The sequence below is a fragment of the Pyxicephalus adspersus genome, chromosome 9, assembly GCF_032062135.1.
Source record: "Pyxicephalus adspersus chromosome 9, UCB_Pads_2.0, whole genome shotgun sequence".
In the NCBI taxonomy this organism is placed as follows: Eukaryota; Metazoa; Chordata; class Amphibia; order Anura; family Pyxicephalidae; genus Pyxicephalus; species Pyxicephalus adspersus.
Genome location: NC_092866.1, coordinates 56,365,615 through 56,385,311, shown reverse-complemented (window position 1 = coordinate 56,385,311; position 19,697 = coordinate 56,365,615). Strand labels below are relative to the sequence as shown.

The 19,697-nt window shown below is 39.0% G+C and overlaps 1 protein-coding gene across 1 annotated transcript in view; it reads right to left on the bottom strand.

The window, feature by feature from the left end:
• Positions 1-591: 591 nt before the first annotated feature.
• CD44 (CD44 molecule (IN blood group)) overlaps positions 592-19,697 on the bottom strand; it is a 29,761-nt gene continuing 10,655 nt past the window's right edge. Inside the window, exons 2-6 of the mRNA XM_072421559.1 lie at positions 7,674-7,833; positions 6,298-6,437; positions 3,180-3,254; positions 1,669-1,992; positions 592-785 (exon numbers count right to left, since the gene is read on the bottom strand). Coding sequence (XP_072277660.1) covers positions 592-785; positions 1,669-1,992; positions 3,180-3,254; positions 6,298-6,437; positions 7,674-7,833 — 893 coding nt within the window. The remainder of the gene's footprint in view (positions 786-1,668; positions 1,993-3,179; positions 3,255-6,297; positions 6,438-7,673; positions 7,834-19,697) is intronic.

Here is a 19,697-nt window from a genome sequence, read left to right as displayed (position 1 = left end):
TTCCATGTCGAACCAAAAAATTGATGATTTCTAGTTTACTTTGTTGTACTTTTAAGATGTGTTTAAAAAATACCAAGGTACTGAATGCTGATAATGCTCCTCAGCCTCAATTCCTCTATAGATTTCCAGCCATGGAGTCCCATGTAGACAATATTTTGTCTAGTATGACTACTGGACACCAGTATAAGCTAGGCCTATTTTACATGACTATCCACCTTAAACACTTTTACTATCTTGATGGCCTTTCTTTGGACACCCATGTAGGCCAATTCTACCTAACATAACATTACTCTCCATGCCTGGCCTACCATGTAAGCCAAGTTTACCTAATGTGACTATCTAGTCTTGGACTTCCATTAAAGCCAAAACTACCTAACATGACTCTTCATCCCTGATCTACAATGTAAACCAAGTCTACCTAACATGACTATCTAGCCTTGGACTTCCATTTAAGCCATATGTACATAACATGATTTTTAAGCCTTCAACTACCATGTAAGCCAGGTCTACTTTCTGTGACATCGACATACCATAGTTGCCCAGCCTCAGTGTCCCAAAATACACCATGTCTACCTAGATGGTAGCCTAGCATTAAACTTTTATGCATAAAGCCTTTACAACAAAAGACAATTTCAGTCGACGGAAAGTGTATCCTGGAACAGCTGCCCTTCTCTTCTGTTTGGTTTGAGTGGATCCTGATCTGCCCTTGGCCCCACTATCATCAGCGGCAGGATCCTCACTCTCAGTATCTTTGTCTGAAGGAACGTTATATACGTCTAGGAACTCTGAAGAGTAAGCAAATGCAACATAAGCCTAAACATGGTGCATGGTAATAAATACTTAAAGCTGTAAAACCTCAACATGACAATTTAAAAGACATAAGTCTCAAGCACACATTTTCTGTCAATTAATCTATTTCTAGGGATTCTCCACCCTGCCTCCTGACACATGCTTGAATGCTTCCTGACTTTTAGTTTTCAGTCTAAATAATTGTCATATCAAGCAGCAATGCTAATTTTGCAACACTGTTGTTTTAATTTTCCTTTTCCTTTTCTTTCCTTTTTTATCAGCATAGGCTAATAACTATCACACTGACTTTAAATTTCAGCTGGAGTGCCAGACATTTGCTGGAATTGGTGAACTAAAAGATATAGGTGGGCTGTCATCTAATGGCCATGTATTTAAGGTTTTCCAAAGCCATGGTATATATATGGAATGTTTAACATATTTATAGTGCCATTACACAGTGCACATTCACAGATGAACAATATTGCTCTGAATTAGCCACTAGCTTCCTATAGCTTGCAAGCTCCACTGTTGGTTTAATTCTCCATCAAGAGAAGATTTACCCTGAATTGTGATTGTCTTGGTGGCTGGATAAGACCATTATCACTGATCCTTGGGACATGTTATTACCAGCAACTACTTAAAATTCAGCATTGAATTTAAATTATTGTCCTATCACATGCAAGAAAATCAAGAATAGATGCCCAGAAACACCAACAGAATAAGAACAATAATACAGAGAATATTCCATCATGGACAGAACTACATACTACAGAGAATTTGACAGAAAGATGGCAGTTAGGCACTAAAAAAGGTATTTAGTCTTGGCACCGTCTGTGAATGACTTGTTAAACCACTTCCCAAGGAAAGGCTTTGTCCTACCATCATTTTCTCGTGGGTTCCAGTTACTAGGTGTGTTTGTTGCTGGGGAATGGCCATCTTCTCGATTCACGTGTCCATCAGCTGAGTCAACTGAGATCAGGTCATCTCCTTCTGTAACGTCATTGTATTCCTCATTTCCATTTAAAACATTTTTTTTAGTGTCTCCATCCTCTGGTATATTGTGATCTCCCGAGTGCTCGGACTGCTCAGTAGACATCTCAGGTACGGTCGTAAAATCCTCTGAAACAGTCCATTGACTGGGACCTACGTCAAGTCCAGGGTGAGTTGGACTCACTTTACTGGACTCGGAATCACTGTAGACTCCTAACATGAAGGAAGAGAGCAGGAAATGCTTACTAAGGAAGAAGTATCACCCATAAGCCAGTAGGGTTTACTTCTCCTTATTTACCTGTTTTCTAAACACAGGCAACCAATTTGTGTCAGACGGTTTGGATGGTTTACTCATATCTGTATGATAGGACTTTAGTTACAATGTGCAAAGCTATAAGTAGGCTCATTTTATGCAGTTTTATTATGAGTTTGAAATAATACCCAACAAGGCAAATTCTTAAAGCAATCATATTGATTGATGTAAATTATAAGTATTTGCTGTGGAATTTAACTTTACAAATGGAAAATCCCATTGTGTAGCTGTGCTTGGCTGTAGCTATGCACCTATTCACACAGTTCTGACCTCATCTGACGTTTAGTCTTTAGTTAATACATTGAGGCTCATTAATTGCTTGCTACCTACTGTTGACCTGTTGCAAGAAAGCTAGGCAATGCCACCTGGCATCTGTTTGTGTCTCTATTGTGGATATTGTATGGTCACATATGACTGACGATGCCACAAGATTTTAGAGATGAGAGGAAGGTAGTGCAGTATGCAAGCATATTGGGCCCATAAAACAGATATTCTATCCATATTTTGTCTCTATACACTGTATTTCACTATCAACCTGATTGCTGTTAGAATTTTCCTTACTCAGTTTTGCATTTCATTGGGCCTTAATATTATTTCAGGCTATACATATATTTTAGGACTCACTTGAGCCTCAGCAATATCATTAGTTCTTATAGAATTGGTAGGTCTCACACAAAATGGTAGCTTCCATGCGAGTAGTTCACAGGTTCATGTTAAACAGCTATAAAAATACATTGGAAACAATTCAAAGTCATTCAGAATCTTTCTATTTGTTTCGGGATTTATTTTTTTTTTTATGTTAAAGTATGCTGGTTACCCTCCGGCAGTCAGAAAGTCACCAACATACAAAAACTATGGTTGGCAATATGGAAGATGGACTGTATCACTAAGATATAGAGTATGGACTATACCATGATATTGGGGAGGATGGACTAAACCACAAGATGGACTTTACTACAACCATATGGATAAGGGATTTTATGACGAGACTATGAAAGATGGAATAAATAGTTCAAGTTGTAGATATGTTTTTCTTGTGATGACTACCCTCCCAGGAGAAGACTTTAATTATCAATTAAAGACATACCTTCTTCAGTTGGATCATGGGAAGGGATACTTTTGTTCCTGTAGTCATATTGTTCACAGTTCTTTTCAGTCTGATCTGTGTAAAGAGAAAAAAAGGCATTAATAAACCTAAAAAGTCATAGTCATTAGAAATTTCCCAACAAAAATCAAGTTATTGTCCAACTCCACCTGATTCTACCCATCAACTACATCAATTATATTGAATAAACTATGACACGTCAGGCTACATAGTAGTGTGTAGAAAATAACTTGTGTAATAAATCTTTATGATAAAGTCTGTTTGTATTAACACACTTTCAACTCATTTCACATATGTCAGAGTCACTTCATCAGGGCTTGTGTGTGATGCTCTTTCTCCTCCAGTTCGTATCTAGTCCAGTCCAGAGATGTAAGTTTTATAGAATACACCAAGATCATATCATTACATTTTTGGTTCCCATTTCTACCTATTTAAAGTAACCATGGTCTGCATAGAGACAAACAATATTCCCCACAAATGAATACGCAAGTTGCCTATGTTGTGGGGTTTTAGGCAAACGTATATATATACACACTCATTAGTTTATGCACAACTTGAACTACATATTATTTTCCTAATATTATTATACCAAAAGTGGTTTCTTCTGTATTCTCTCCTCCTTGTAACCAATTTTTGGGGCATTCAAAATCAATTGATAGCTGGACTGTAAATGTAATAATCTTGACCATCCAGGATAGCTAGGAAGTAGCGTGTAACTATAAGAGATGCAACTTTCCCAGATGTGCAAGGTGTAGTTAGGATCTCTCTACAGCAGCTATTCCCTGGAACCCCAGGGTTCCTCCAGGGCATGGTTAGGGTTCCTTAAACTGTGGGCAATTGACCTCCCATTGATGATACCTGCATAGTTATGGGACCAACACTACTTGGCAGAGCCAGCTGTGTGACTTGAATTTTTTACCATTGACACATACACAGCTCGTAGGGAGCGATCCCTTGGGAAGGAGAAGCCTGGTCTTTTGATTACCATTACCCATGACGTGGAGGGTGCGGCACGTAAACTATTTTGGTTGACTGTTTGGACAGTAGCCAGATAAGAAAGAAGAACGTATGTGCTGTACAAGCCTAAAGCATAATACAAACACTGCAGATATTCAGGGGCTTGCTTGGTCCTCCACAACTAATATTTATCATTTTCAAGTAAGTCTACAATAAAAAGTGAGTCTACAAGTTTTAAAACCCCCAGGTGACCATAAGCAGTAAATAAACTGATTGCAATTAGGGACTGAACAATCTGGCTTACAGACGTGGGACTGCAGGCAAGGGTGCAGTATGGTTTGTCACATTGAATAGGACTTAGACAGCCAGCAGGCTGTGTATCCTTGGCTTGCTTGTGCATTGCAAAGGTTACAGTTAGAGACATTGTGAAAGTTTATACTGAGTCATACTGTGGAAAAACGGAGCATAAATTATATTTATTGGAATTGTATGCCAAAGTTACCCAGTCAATACAGAAGATCAAAAGAACCAAGAGACAATATCCTTGCATGCAGTGGTGTAACAATAGCAGCACGCGTGGCTATGGTTGGGCCTGGGAGAGGAGGGGGTTCCATTATGAAAGCTTTTAAACTGTGATTTCAAAATGAATAAAAGTTACAGACCCCACAATGTAAATCAGAAGGCCTTTGTTTAGCTGTCTTAACAGTGTAGATGTATTGCCACTTCTGTAAACCATTTCAAGAGCCAGTCAGTTGTACTACAGTGCCAAATTTTAGGCTGGAAGAGGGATAATAGCTGAACATCTTACTGAACTGCAAAAGAAATATACAATTCTACTCAAAAGCTTAAACAGGGCTCGGTGAATCTTAGGACTTGATGGGCAAAAATACAAATTCTTTAGCAGGCAACCATTCTTCCATATAAGTATTTATTCTGTGCTGGTAGCTGTTTGCCTGGAGTGCAGCTTTACGTCAACCAATCAATATTCTGTCTTGATTTTGCAACCATTGCAGTTACTATTTCAGGCCTGTGATTTATGTATTCACATTAACTAATGACCTGTTATGTCACCAGTGATTATCCATGACTTATGATATGATGATTCAATAATGTAACTCCCAAACTGCCGCCCTAAAAAACTGGGACGCTTTAAGCCAATGTCACAAATGCCCTCACCCCATTCTGACCCCATAGGATGGTACCAAGTATCAAGGGGTGTGGTGTGCCTTTATGTGATTTTGAACTCCAGCTAATGTATAATATAATATAAAACTTAGATGTATAGGCTTCACATTTCCAAATTATACTCCTGGGATGTTTTTACGAAACTGGAACGGCTTAATGAAGTATAAAGAAATAAATGTATAGAAATGTTTTGACAACACTTTGACTTTAAGGATCACTAAACACCCTTTTTTGTTTTCTATATCAAAGCTAAGCTCCAAAGGAACAGTTAAAATGTTAAAATACATATAAAGGAACTGTTTCTACCTTATTTACCCTTGTGTTGGTTGCCTCTCCTTACTGCAAAGGTTGTTTGCTTGTTTTGCCTAAATGATGACAAAGAAGATAATAAACTTCTCTTTGTGTCACCAGTCCTCCAAAGCCTCACCCCTTTCCTATCTGTCTGATTGCAGCCCTCTAACATCATCCTATACAATGCAGGACCAGCAATTCTGCATTGCACAGGAGGAGACCTAGGGTATAAAGTGTTGAATAGTTGAAGAGAGTGCTGGTATTTGTTTCATCTAGCTGTATGTAATAATCCAGTTAAACTTTGCCTCTGTATAAAGGCTTCCTGTAATTTAGGCCAGTCTTCGCTACTGTCTCTGTTTGTGCACGGTGACTGGTCTTGTGTCCGCCCCTTCTGTAGTTTTTAGCAGGTAACTTGTAATAGGTGGGGCATGCTGGGTCCCTCCTACAGTTGGTACTTTACTATCTGAGTTTGCAAAGGCATTTGGGGCACACAAAGTGTATTGATGTCCTTTGTTACCATTGAGGAATATGTTTAAATAAAAGTAATTTGAATTTAGCTTTTTAGCTTTAATGGACTTTAATAAACTGTGTCTTGTATAGGCGGACACCCTTTATTTAGTATAGGCAGGTAAATATAAAATTTTGAACAGCAATTAGCCATACTGACCTGAGGCATTGTAGCAGAAGACATCATACTGAGTGGTAAGATTGGGGTGCAATACATAGAGTCCTACGTAGTTACCAGCGCAGATTGGATTTGGGGTTATACGAGGAATGACAACTGTGTTATTGTCTATCCAACCATACCTGTAAAAGAAAGCTTGCTTCAGCAACCATTGCAATAGTATATAAATGATATGCAAACATTCACCTTGCAAAGAGCCATTTGTAATGAAAGCAAGCTCCTTTTTTTACTCTCAAGGCAACTCATGGAGTGTTTCTCAACCTGGGTTCCTCCAAGAGCTCCTTGAGTTCCTTGAGCAAAAAGCAGTGTGTACCTCTCAGGTCAGATTAACTGACACCAATAATCTTTTTGATTATCTGTAAGGGTGAAGTTCCTCCCAATAGCCAGCAATGTAAGAGGCATTCTTCTCATTGACCACCACTCTAATGTACTATGAACATTGGATTTAGTAATATATACCTGAAAGTTATTTCTAGGGTTTGCCCCATGTTAAAAAAGTTGAGAAACACTGTCATATAACCTCACAATTATTCCTTGACAGCAGATAGAGCTTTATTTAAAGTATTGAAATCCTGTTTAATTATCTTTGTGATCTGACCTCAATTTTCCCTCTCCACCAGGCAGTGGACTGGCGTCATCCAGGACTGAGTGACGTAATTGCATATGAGTGGGCTCAGTCCTGCATACTGCAAACCCAGTCTGCGTCATGACTTACCCCCTTTGGCCAAAAGTCTGGGTTCACAGTCTTCAGTAATGAGCATATTGCACATAAGCCTTGTTCAGTCCTTGAAGATGTCCGGTACCTCCAGAGTTAGTGGAGGAAGTGCTTCACTTCTTCTCCAGTCCATTCACATTCTTATTGTGCAAGCTCCAAGTCAATGTATTTCCAGTTTACAAATAGTATAGGACTCTCTCCCTTTGCCTGGGTGGTTGACCAACAAGCCCCAGTGCTGTCACGTCGAAGGAAAGAGAGTAGTCACATATTCCACCGGACCTGGAAGTACTGCTTTTTTTACTTCTCTTAATAAAAAGTTTATTAAAAACTAAACTGGACCTACTGTACTCCGGGATCGAGCAGTGCCCATGACCCATTTTGTGCTGCCCAATACTGGAAATGACCTACCTTCTGCTGCCAGGGAAAAAAAAGAAGAAAATGCTGTGAAACCACTAGACTGGATAAAAGACTTCAAGACCAGGCGGTGCTTTAGGGGTATGAAGAAGGCAGAGGGTGCCTGATGCAATAAATACATAAAAACATAATTTGCTACAACCTTTAATTCTTTATTAAATTATTTAAATTAATTCATAATTAGCTGCAGTCACTCAATGCATCCCCAGTTATTATAGTGAAGCTGTACCTGCAGATCTCAAATCCGGAATCCATAGCCAGCGTCACATGTTCCTCGGTAGCAATGACGGCATCCAACTCAGCACAGGTTTTCCTGGCTTCATCAGCAGTCTGATTATATCTGGCTCCTTTCTCCACATGGAAAACACCCCAGAACCGACAACTGATAACTGAAAGCAAAGAGAAACAAGTGTTGTGTGAATTCATCAGAAAGCAAACAAGAGATAAAGTCATAGAACAGTGAACAATGGCTCAATGGAGAAAACTTCTTGTTTCCTATATAAAGCAAATTAGAACTTAAAGTGGTACTACATCCAACAATTTAATTGTTTCCCAAAACAATTACATTCAAAGCATGCCTTTGGGGATAACATTCACAGTGGCTGGGATGGATGTCGATTCTCAATCCAACTTCCAAGACCTCAAATAGTTGGTGTCATAGCTAATTACAAGTGGTGCACCATGGTAGCTGTAGACCTGAGGCCAGGGATCCAACTACAAATTATAGGACCCCAGCAAAAGAATGAATGGCACCATTTCATATCATCCATTTGGTTCAAGTACATGGAGTTCCCCCACACACCCCATCTCATGTACCATGAAGAGTAATGTATAGAAAAAAATCACAATTACAACACACTGAAGCACTGGAGCAGGGAAGAAATATGGTGGAGTTTCTTCTGAAAGAAGGAAAGTTTAGGATAAGGAGTTTTGAAATTTCTGTTGGAATGTTTTCCTCTAACTTCTAGATTAAAAGAAAATGCTTTGCTTGGAAAAAAAAGCTAAGGTTCATTCTCCTTTTATCCAGTCTCCCTTGGTTTCTCTTTACTCAGGAGCCCTCAGCCCAGTTGCAAGAAATGGGTTGGCTCTTATTCAGAGGTTATGCAGATATTAAAATGCATTAATGAGGAGTAGGGATGAGCGTGAATGCCTATGGCATTCCTGCAAAAATTTGACTTTTCGATGGTTCCACAAAATTTCAGCGAACTGATCACGAAACCATCAGAAGATCGAGGAAATTATAACAGGAGGATTCACATAGGATTCACGGGATTCCCTTGTTAATCCTCCTGTTTGCGATCCCCGGGGCACTAGAGATTAATTAACCTCTAGTGCCCTGGGATCTTCTCAATCATTCATTGAGAACAGTGTGTGATCCCCAGCACTAGAGGTTACTTATCCTCTTGTGCCCCGGGGATCGCACACTCTTCTCAATGAATGCAGCCACAGCTACAATCATTGAGACGTTGCCCGGCAAAGGAGAACCTCCTGACATTCCAATATAAGTATCTCTTACAAATTATATATTTGTTACAGATACAAATGTATCATTTGTAAGAGATACCTATATTACAATGTCAGGAGGTTCTCCTGTGCTGGGCATCTTCTCAATGATTGCAGCTGTGGCAATGATTGCAGCTGGATTTCCTCCAGCCAGGAAATGTGGCAGGCTCTATCTCTACATCTGCTTCTAATGCACATTTTGAGAATCTCGCTGTGACTGCTGCCCAGGACCCTCTGCACTCATGTGTATGTAATTCATGAGTTTCAAGTCTACACGTCTTATTCTGTCTCCTAAAACCCTCTCTACTTACCCACCATTCCATATCTCCCCTCATATTGGGCCTGATTTAATAAAGCTCTCCAAGGCTGGAGAGAATATACTTTCACCAGTGAAGCTTGGTGATCCAGCAAACCTGGAATAGATTTCTTCAATGTCATTTGCTATTTGCTAGCAAATGCTTTGAATCCTGAATCAGATCCATCCCAGGTTTGTTGGATCATCCAGCTTCACTGGTGAAAGTGTATTCTCTCCAGCCTTGGAGAGCTTTAATGAATCAGGGCCATTGTGTGCTACTTCCCCTGCCTCTTGAATTGTAAGCTCTGTGTCACTATCTGTTTGTCATGTGCAACCCCTATATATGTGTACAGCCCTGTGTAATATGTTGGCGCTATAAAATACTGTTTATTATTAATAATATTATTAATATTAATAATAATATTAATAATAATAATAATATTAATAATAATAATAATGGTTTAACTAGCAAGCTTGAGCAATCACATTGTAAACATTCTAAAATTAATTTATTTCTCTAGAAAAAAAATAATGCAATTTAGATTAGTAGCAGTAAATAAAAAAAAACACACTTTTCGGAACAATTAGTCATAAACCAAGTCAAGTTTTCAGACCATGTGAGTTATAATGTCACCTCTTACAATCTTCTTTTCTAAAAGTTTCAATTTTATAATTACAAAGGTAATTTTTTTTTAATTCCTCCTACTGCATTCATTGTTAGCTTACGTTTTCTTTCAATTCTTTACTGAAGGTTCTGGTACAATGTAATTCTTCAGTAAAACCCCTGGCTGCAGCTGTGTATTGCTAAGATCCGGATGAGTCACTGCTTGGAGTAATGAGAAGGAGAAACCTACAGCAAACAATACACTGCAGTGCAGTAAACTATTTGTTCTTGGTATCCACACATTCAGACACGATGCAGCTTGAATAGCTTATGTTAAAAGAATACAGAACTAAAAGTTTACCTACAGGCAATCCATAATGTAAATCCTTGAGATTAGGGATAATTCCATGGCGTGCACTAAACAAGATTATAATATTATTCTGGGTATGTTTTCTTATAGCAGACCTGCAGTAAGAACTACTTTAGTGGGATTCACTTATAAGTGGACCCACCCGCTGTTATTGCCTTGTAATAAAAGACTTCTGCAAATCTCATCTCTCATCCCTCTCAGTAGCTGGCACACCCCACTCCTCTCTCTGATGCTTCCTCCTTTAAATTTCATTATAGAAGATGATTCCAGGCCTGCAACTGCAGCATTGACAGCTGTAAAAGTGAGTCTTGTGGGGACTTTTTGCACAAGAAACAAAAGGAGCAAAGGACAAAGTAAGTAAATGTACTTTTTATGGGTACCCTAGAGGTAAGTAAGCATACAAGACATTGCAGGGGTAACTTTCATTTCCCTGGAAATAGTCTTTAATAATACTTACCCCTAAGACCTCTAAAAAAGGTAATTGTCCTTCTGGTGAGATGTCCAGGAATGATGGTTATCTCAAGCATCAAGAAGAACCAAATATGCTTAAATTAGGAATCAAAGTGCTGGACATCATCTCCTAGAATTTAGAGCATTTCATAGGACCTCTTCAGAAGGATAGTGACAAGACAAGCACTTGCAGAAGACAATGTTACGTAAAGGGGAAGAATGTCTTTGGCAAAATCTGTTCTACCCAAAAATTGTGCCAGCTAGCATTTGTTTGTTTAATTCGAAGTATTTGTGATGCATTTTTGTTTGCAATTAAATATATTTTATTTTGCAATTAAATATATATTCCAGCAAAGCTTAGTTCCCCCTCCTGATGCAGAGCCTAAACCTTTATTGATTCCATCCAACCCCCATGTTTTGAGCACCCTTCAAACCTTCTCTGGTTACCTCCTTTCACCAAAAACTTTTATCGCACCCAACAAGCCTCTTATGTAAGGATTTAGCTTGTAACCCCAATAGGAAGATTGTTCTGTCTCTGGGACAATGGGAACACAATTTCAATAAAAAGCAAGATAAAGATAAAGCTAAAGCTGGGAAGATTTAGAAGTAATTACCTTTATTGCTGTGTTGTTTTTCTGGGTGGGGAAGTGATTTCTTAATATTTTTCAGGGAAAACAGAGCCAGTTAGTCCTGAAATTTGGGCAGGGGATGGAAATAATAAGTATTTTTCTGATTTCTTCATCTTCTGTCTTCTGTCTAAACGTTGGAAAAGATAGGAGTGATCCGATACACCTCATACTGATCAGACCTATATCAACAAAGGTCAGAATATTTTTAGAAGGAACTTTGCCCTGGAGAGATCTAGCACACCCTGTTTTGACCAGACCTATATTAGCAAATCTGCTCCTATCTCATTGCGGAGCGCTAGAGCAGAACAAAATAAACTATATGATGATGATGAAGAATAATATTAATATTATTATTATTATTATTATTAATATTAATAATAATAAAACAGTGTTTATATAGCGCCAACATATTACGCAGCGCTGTACATGAAATAAAGATAACACGAGTCTTTACTTTCTGTTAATGGATAGCCTAATTTACTCCGGCTTTGACTACTTTCTAAAAAAATACCTATGATACTTAGCACAATGTTTCTTTGGATGCACCTGGAATGCATTTAGCTGATTTAAACCGAAAGTTTAATAAATGGGACAGAAGATAATTAAAGCAAAAACAAATACATATACTTTGGCACGCTGCCCAAATCTCATTGCTAATTGGCTCTGCCTTTTATGTAGCAAGCTCTGCATCTGCTGTATATGTTGCAGCACTAAGTGGCATGTGGCTGACTTAGTAAAGGTTTCTTTTTTCTTTTTTTAGCAGAAAACATAAATGATCTCCATGTTCAGCTTCTTGGATTCTGCATATTTAAACTTTTTTAATACATACACTGTATAGGTTGCTCCTTTTGAACAAGCCCCATCAATGATAAAAAAATAACCAAAGTCCTTTTCCTCTGGGTAAATTATTGTTAGGAAATCTCTTAGATGAAGGATAGAAGCAAGAAAAGACTTTTCTAGTGGCACTTGGAAAATACTTTCAAAATATATACATTTTTTCATTCAACTTTATTTTATTCCAAAAATGATTTGATTAAAATTGCATACAAAGCATTAAATGTATATATAACGTATACTGCACATACAGCAGTTTTTTAATAAGTCTGAATAGTGTTTATTAATATATTCATGTGTCTCCCTTCCAACACGTTTCACCCCTGTATTGGGCTTCCTCAGGGGATTTGGGGAATGATACAACACACTGAAGAAAAATGATACAATTACATTCTTTGTTACGTCTCAAAGGGACATAAAAAAAGAGCAAAAAAATCTTCTAATATAAAAGTATTATGATTACCGTTTTTCTATTGTTATGAAATAAGTGCTGCTTCTAATAATATTTAACAATGTTACCCAAAACAGCATCTCTTAGGTTGAGATGTGCTGTACTCAAGGTGTTGATCCTCAGCACTCCTCTGTGCCCGCTCTGGTCATGCCAATGTTTATTGTCTAGATTTTATTAGCCCTGCTGCAGCATTTAGTTTTGCAGGAGCAGAAAGTGTTTGGCAGAAGTCTTTGGATACGTTCTGAGAATCAGGAGGTGTAGTTTGAAACTTCTAGACAGATCATTTATATTTGGATTAGACATTAAAAATATATGGAAAGCCAATTCTATTTTTAAGTATGTTTGGCATCATGCCACACTGTATACAGTTTTCTTAAGCATTTCTGAGGTGCAACGCAAAGCAATAGAGCTAACAATTCTCATATCTACTAATACTTACACTTTAACAGGGATTCAAACTGTTCCCTATCCTATAAAAAACACAATGGGATCCAAAAAATATATTTTTTGACATTTGCAGAACTGGTATTGATTTCACAACAATTGTATCCATGACTTAACTGGGACTTGGTCACTCTATTAGGCATCCATTCTCAATCATTGCAACATTGTGGAACCCTTGAAATTAATTTTAGGTCATAGGCAACCCTGGATAATAAGTACTGAATTTTAGGCTCATGGTATATTAGCATGAGGAGTAAGACATATAAGTATGGCATATCCAAACTGTTAAAGGCTTTTCTATTTAATAAAAATATTTCAATACAATATTTACATTCATAATACAATAATGGTATCAAAATAAATTCAAACATTGAAAAATTCAGTGTTTCCAAATGATAGCCATTGGAAAAGTGACACCTTTACTGATTGTCAGTCCTATGCCACCTTACAGTGGTGGCCACTTTGATGCTTCTGTACAGTGTTGGTCATTAAAGTGCCACTTTAATATGGGGGTCAGTAAGATGCTCCTTTACATTGATAGTCAGTGGACAAATCCTCTTAGATTGGTGATATCTTCTTATCTTCTTATAATGATGGTACTTTGAGAATCACTGTGATAATGAACCCATTATAGCGGTCAATAAGAAGAATGTTATTATTATTATTATTATGAAACAGGATTTATATAGCGCCAACATATTACGCAGCGCTGTACATTAAATAGGGGTTGCAAGTGACAGACGAATACAGACAGTAATACAGGAAGAGAGGACCCTGCCCCGAAGAGCTTACAATTCCTTACATTATTGGTCAACAATGCCCCTCTTGGTGTCAGTGGTTACTTACCGAGTCATAAATTGTGGAAGGAACCCTTATCAGCCTTTGTAGGAACTCTAGTTGAGTCAAATTCTCTGCCTTACTTTTTCTACTCCTTTAAAACAGACCTTGCACTCAATTGGAAGGTCCACCTATATTGGTCAAGCCCCCTCTTACTTCCCAACTTCACATTCTATATGTAGATATACCTGTAAAATGGTAAGCTAGAATTATACTCACCTTACCCTTGTCTTGAGTCCACATCAAATAAGAGAAGATAACATCATTGTCCTTCGAGGTAGAATCGTGTGGAACGCAGAGCAGATGAATTCTCACAAAAAGATGCTCTTGCAATGGACTGGGGCTTCTTCTCATAAGATTTTGACCATTCTGCATTCCAGGAGGCTCTGCCTGGAAGAGTGGTGACCTCATGCCCAATGAATCAGTAAGGTGAGTATAATTCTAACTTCACCCTTTACAGGTACATTTAGAGCTTGTAGAATATGATCTTGGAAAGGAAAGGTGGCCTGGCCAACAATGGAGGACCTTCAGTTTGAGTAAAAGATCCTCTTTATATGATTATGTGATTTTGTTAATGTTCTTTTCATTTCGGCATCACCAACATCTGTGTTTGGAGCAGATATGTTCTAAATTCTCGAGCAGTTAAAAATATCTTTTCATTTACAGAAGAAAGCCACAATTAATGACCTGACGATGCAGTCTGTCTCAGGACACACGGCATAGCAACAGTCTCTTAGCAGATGTTCTTACAGTTGTTTGCAGGAAGCTGTTACCAGCACTAAAAGAAGAATGTCAGAGTGCAAACTTGAAAAGAAGGAAGCTAACATATTCTGTGCATGCAGCTAGATCAGTTTTAAAGTTTTCCCTTTCAGCCATTGAAGAACCATAAGTTCTAATTATATTTTTAGCCGGCCTCTATATAGGTGTATTTCCAGACAGGACTTATGAAAAACGAAAACCTTAACTAAATGACATTTAGTTTGCTTCAAATGTATCTAGACCCAAGATCAAAATCTATTGGCTGCATTAGTTTTCATTGTTTAGGCTTTTTTAAAATTTGGATTCACCTGATAGCCCTGCCGGTAATACGCTGAGTGCCATTTCAGACCCGTAGTAAGATACAGCATTCTGCCGTTGGCTCACTCATGGTCCCAGCCGCTCTTATTCAAGTGATTGGGAGCTGATGGAGACTATTTTTGTAGCTGCAGCAGATCCCATCTCAGTTCCCGAAAGCAACAAGTCACTTTCTGTTTAGGATTTGTACCATGGCCGCCTGCAAATGTGATTGCCCGCATTGAGGTTTGCCTCTGCCAGCCACACAGTGGCAAATTACCTTTCATGTTGTTTTTACACCATGGGTTAAAGGGGCCCTTTATGTGTAACAACACTCAGCATACTGAATCTATAGATGGTCACCCCTAGGATAAGACTAAAAAACACCTCTTTCTATACTCATCTCTATTACATAGGAGAAGGAGTTTTGAATTCTACAGTATAAAGCCAAAAATACTGCTAACATTGTTTGGATATTAGGATCAACAAATATTTTTGTCTACATGCAAAAAATCGGCAATACTTAGCCTAAAGATACAAAATTTGAATGTAGCCACTATGTCATAGGACTGAAAAGCCGAAATACATTCCATTTTTGGGTTAGGATATACTCTATACCCAAAATTTAAGATCTACTTACATTGTCCAGGTTCCTTCTCCTTCAGAAATCAGCTACACAATAACAATAATAATAGGATAATAATAAAAAAGAAAAAGTTTAGAATTATAGGTCCCACAGCCCATCTTCCAATTTGCTGGGCATGCCAATTATTGAGCAGAGGAAATCTCATTAGAAGACTCTCCAGACTGTTCCAGGAGGATCTTCTCAAGAGAATTTGGCTGCTCTGCAATCCACAGGAACCATCCTGGAACACTGAGGATCCAATCCTTGCCTAGGCCCATGGGCAGAAGACTGGTGTATGGTAAATTTTGCACTTTTTTTGTAGGTTCAGCAGCTCAATTACCACCTGACCCAACCCACGCTCTCAATTCATCATTTACCATCAGGCTTAACCCGAGTTAGGTATTTAGTTATGGAGTGGCTGAACCATCTACCATACAGAATTCATTCCATCAATTTCCAGCCTCATTCATTCCATCATTTTTTTATCATTGTGGTGCCTCCTGACCCTTTAACCCTTTCCATTTATATGACTGTGGCCCAGATGGCTCTGTAAAATTCCACAGCCTTGTTATGTGATTTGGATTTCAGCAGATGCCCCGAGGGGGTAATGACATCCATACCCAGAAAACAGGTGTGTAGTGTTTCTTTGGCAAGTGTCAGAGTATTTCACCATCTCTGTCTCCTTGCATAACAGCGTGCTGTGACACCCACGTGTGAGAATTCACAGGCATTCTCCTTCAACCCAGCGTACATAAGTATTGAAGAGAACCTGTTATTTTGCAAAGTAGGCATTTGTTTGGGTTCCCAAAACGTTCCAGATTGACCAAACTCAGTTCTAGACAACTGAGCCAACCACTCAATAGGCAAGGAAACACTGAACCCATAATCAGTGTACACAGCGGGCATTGTTCCCCTTGGCCTGTGAATACACTGCCCACAGTTGGCAAGCACCCACCGATGGTTTGTGTTTGGCAATGTAATTATCAGCTGTGAGCCCAATATTATTTACACAATGAAAAGCAGGGATCTACTAAAAATTCTGCATACGTTCATGGAAATATTGATCAGATGGTGGGATCTGGATCACACCCTATACATATCGACTGAACTGAAACAAGAAGCCAAAAAATTGTTGGTAGCCCTTATCTGCCCATTTGTTCCTGGTTAGCTTTGCAGAGTATTACACAACATGGCAGCCAGGCAACTATTATTTTCAGACCCAAAGTGCCCTATATGTCTAATGACAGGTTCTCTTTACTCATTTCTCAGTCATCCTCCATCTGCACATTGTGACAGGATGTGTCTCTGCTCCGGCAGAGAAGTCTTTTTATGAGAACTGCACACCACAGACCACAAAAAGGAACATGACTCCATCTTGGCCCCTATGTGTGTGCACGTACCTTTCATTGCTTCTTTATTTAATCTAGCAGGCTTCTGCAGACTTTCACCAAAGTTTAAGTGGAGGCAGCCATAACTGCCATTATAACCTCAGACCTAAACCCCATCACTAAAAAGTAAATGTAATTTCAGATGTTGTTCACAAATAATAAAATGTGCAGCAAAATAATACCTGGAGATGCATGAAGGTCCTGGTTTATGTACGGTGACAATGCTACATGTGCACCTGGCATTGACTTAAAATTCACATTGAACAGACATGGTTCAGTATGTCGGTCCAGAGCAATAATGTGCAGCCATGGCTGGAGCGAGTACATAGAGACTGGAAGAGGCTGCAGGGCATGGGGTAAATGGTAATTAAAGATGAGAACAAGTATTGCATGGAAGAAAATCATGGCTGTTGTTTATGAATGCCAATTACAAAATGCAGGCCTTATTGTGGAAACCTACGGTGTCTTAAGGAGTTCTCACTGCATAGAGATTGAAGAAAGTCCATCACATGACATGGGTCTCCTTTTCCCAGATTTATTTAAAATGTATTGGTATGAATGGTGATGGACTTGCTGAGCTGCTGAGTCACCACTATAAGGGTGAGCTGACCTGCTGATTCACTGCTGGAAAGGGGGAGCTGGGCTGCTGAGGTACTGCAGGGAGGGTTGGAAAACAGGGAAGCTGAGTTTATGAATCTCTTGGTTGGGGATTTAAAAAGGAAAGGAAAGAATAAGGAAACTGAGCTCCACTGGGAAGAACAGGGAAAGGTAAGTTGATGGGTCACTAAGTAGAGGAGGGCAGATGGAACTGAGCTGCTGAGTTACTGCTGGGGAGGGGAGGGATGGTGGAGCTGAGCTGCTGGGTTACTGCTTGGGAGGGGAGGGATGGTGGAGCTGAGCTGCTGAGTTACTGCTTGGGAGGGGAGGGGAGGGATGGTGGAGCTGAGCTGCTGAGGTACTGCTTGGGAGGGGAGGGATGGTGGAGCTGAGCTGCTGAGGTACTGCTGGGTGGGAAGGGGAGGGAAAATGGAGCTGGGAGTCACTGTTGGAATGCTGGAAGGGGAGTGGACAGTGAGAGTTAAGCTGCTCAGTTTTTACTGTTGTGAATGGCAAAACTGAGCTGCTAAGTCTCTGTAGGGGAGGGGTAACTAAACACACCTCCTGAGTTTATAGGTTGGGGCCTTAAAAAGGAAGAAGTGGTCCCTTCCTGGAGAAGACCTTGGGTAGAATTGGGCTTTATTATTTATAATTATTTATGTTCAAACATGCAGCAGATGAAATCAGGAATCATGTCCATATATTGCATGCAGGTGAACCCAAAAGTGCGAACCTATAAGCCAGGTAACTTTTCCAGAAAAGAGCTAATTGATAGCCACTTACATATTTGTTGAGTAAAGCTTCTTTTAATAAAGTTGGGTGTTCCTGCAGCAACCAATCCCATCATATGAACTTTCTGGCCCAGCCTAATAATGGAAAGCTAAGCTACTGTTTTCCTCCTTTCCACTTAATAGTGAAGAGAATAGTAAATATATAAAGCAGTATAAAGCGACATTGTCCAGTTCATACTGTGTGACTAAATACTCGTGGCGCCAAAAGTGGCTTCTGCTTGCCAAGCGGAGCTGGCTGTGAAATTCCATTGGGTGTCCCTGGAAATCTTTAAACTAAGTTATTGAAGCATACTTGTTCTTTATGAAGGAGAAATGTACCCCAAAAACAAAAGGAGGCAAAAGTCACGTTAGATAAAAAGATAGAGAGAGAGAAAGTGGGACGGATCCTATTCACCCAACATCTCCGCACCTGTAAACAAACCAAGACGCTTTGACATCTGTCTCTGTTGCCTATTTCTCACCACGAGCAGCTACTGGAAATGAGACAACATCGCCAGGTGGTAGATCACATCTGTGAAATTATATGATAGAAAGTCATGTGTGTATTGAAAAGAATTACTCCAAAATAAAGATGAACAAAACCAATCTCATCTTTTTTTCACAAACATGCAAAATTTGTAATTCTGAGTAATTGAACTACAGGTACATGGCACATTTGTAACAACTGTCTCATATTTGGAGGGTCTGTCCTTCTTCATACTTCTCAACTGTTGTTTAGTTTGTAAAGATTTATAATTTGCAGTAAACAAAGGACAACTTTTTGTCCACCACAACATACGGAGGGTTTTTCAGCCACTAAAATATACTCTTAGATAATAAAATTCACCTTTACATGGTTTTCTGTTTCTCCAGAGTCAGTTTGTGCTTTTTTTGTCATATGAAACCCAATTTTTATTGTACAGCATTGCATACTATGTTGGTGCTATATAAATACGTTTGTTAATAATAATGTGTGCTGCTCTGGCTAGGTGCAATAGAGTGGCACCATACCTCACCACTTTTGGTTTGGTGATTGCAATGCTGAGGGTCCAATGGTTAATATGATCTGCTTTGGATTTTCTGCATATCCATCAAATGCATAACCAAGGACCTAACCCATGACCCAACCTATGACCTTCATATCAGGGTCACCAGGTATTTTAATAATGAAAGCTGCAAATTTTAAAACAAGTCACTGAATGCATATAATGACTGACCCATACTCACCCTATAAATTTGGTTAAACATCTTTATGGTAGGATCACTAGGTATAATACTAATAAAAGCTGCAGGTTTTGACATGACATGACATTTAGGAAGTGAAATATGGAAACTGTGTCCAAATAAATGCAGACAAAGGGCAAATGACTGTCACCAGTATTGGATATTGGGTCTGATTTATT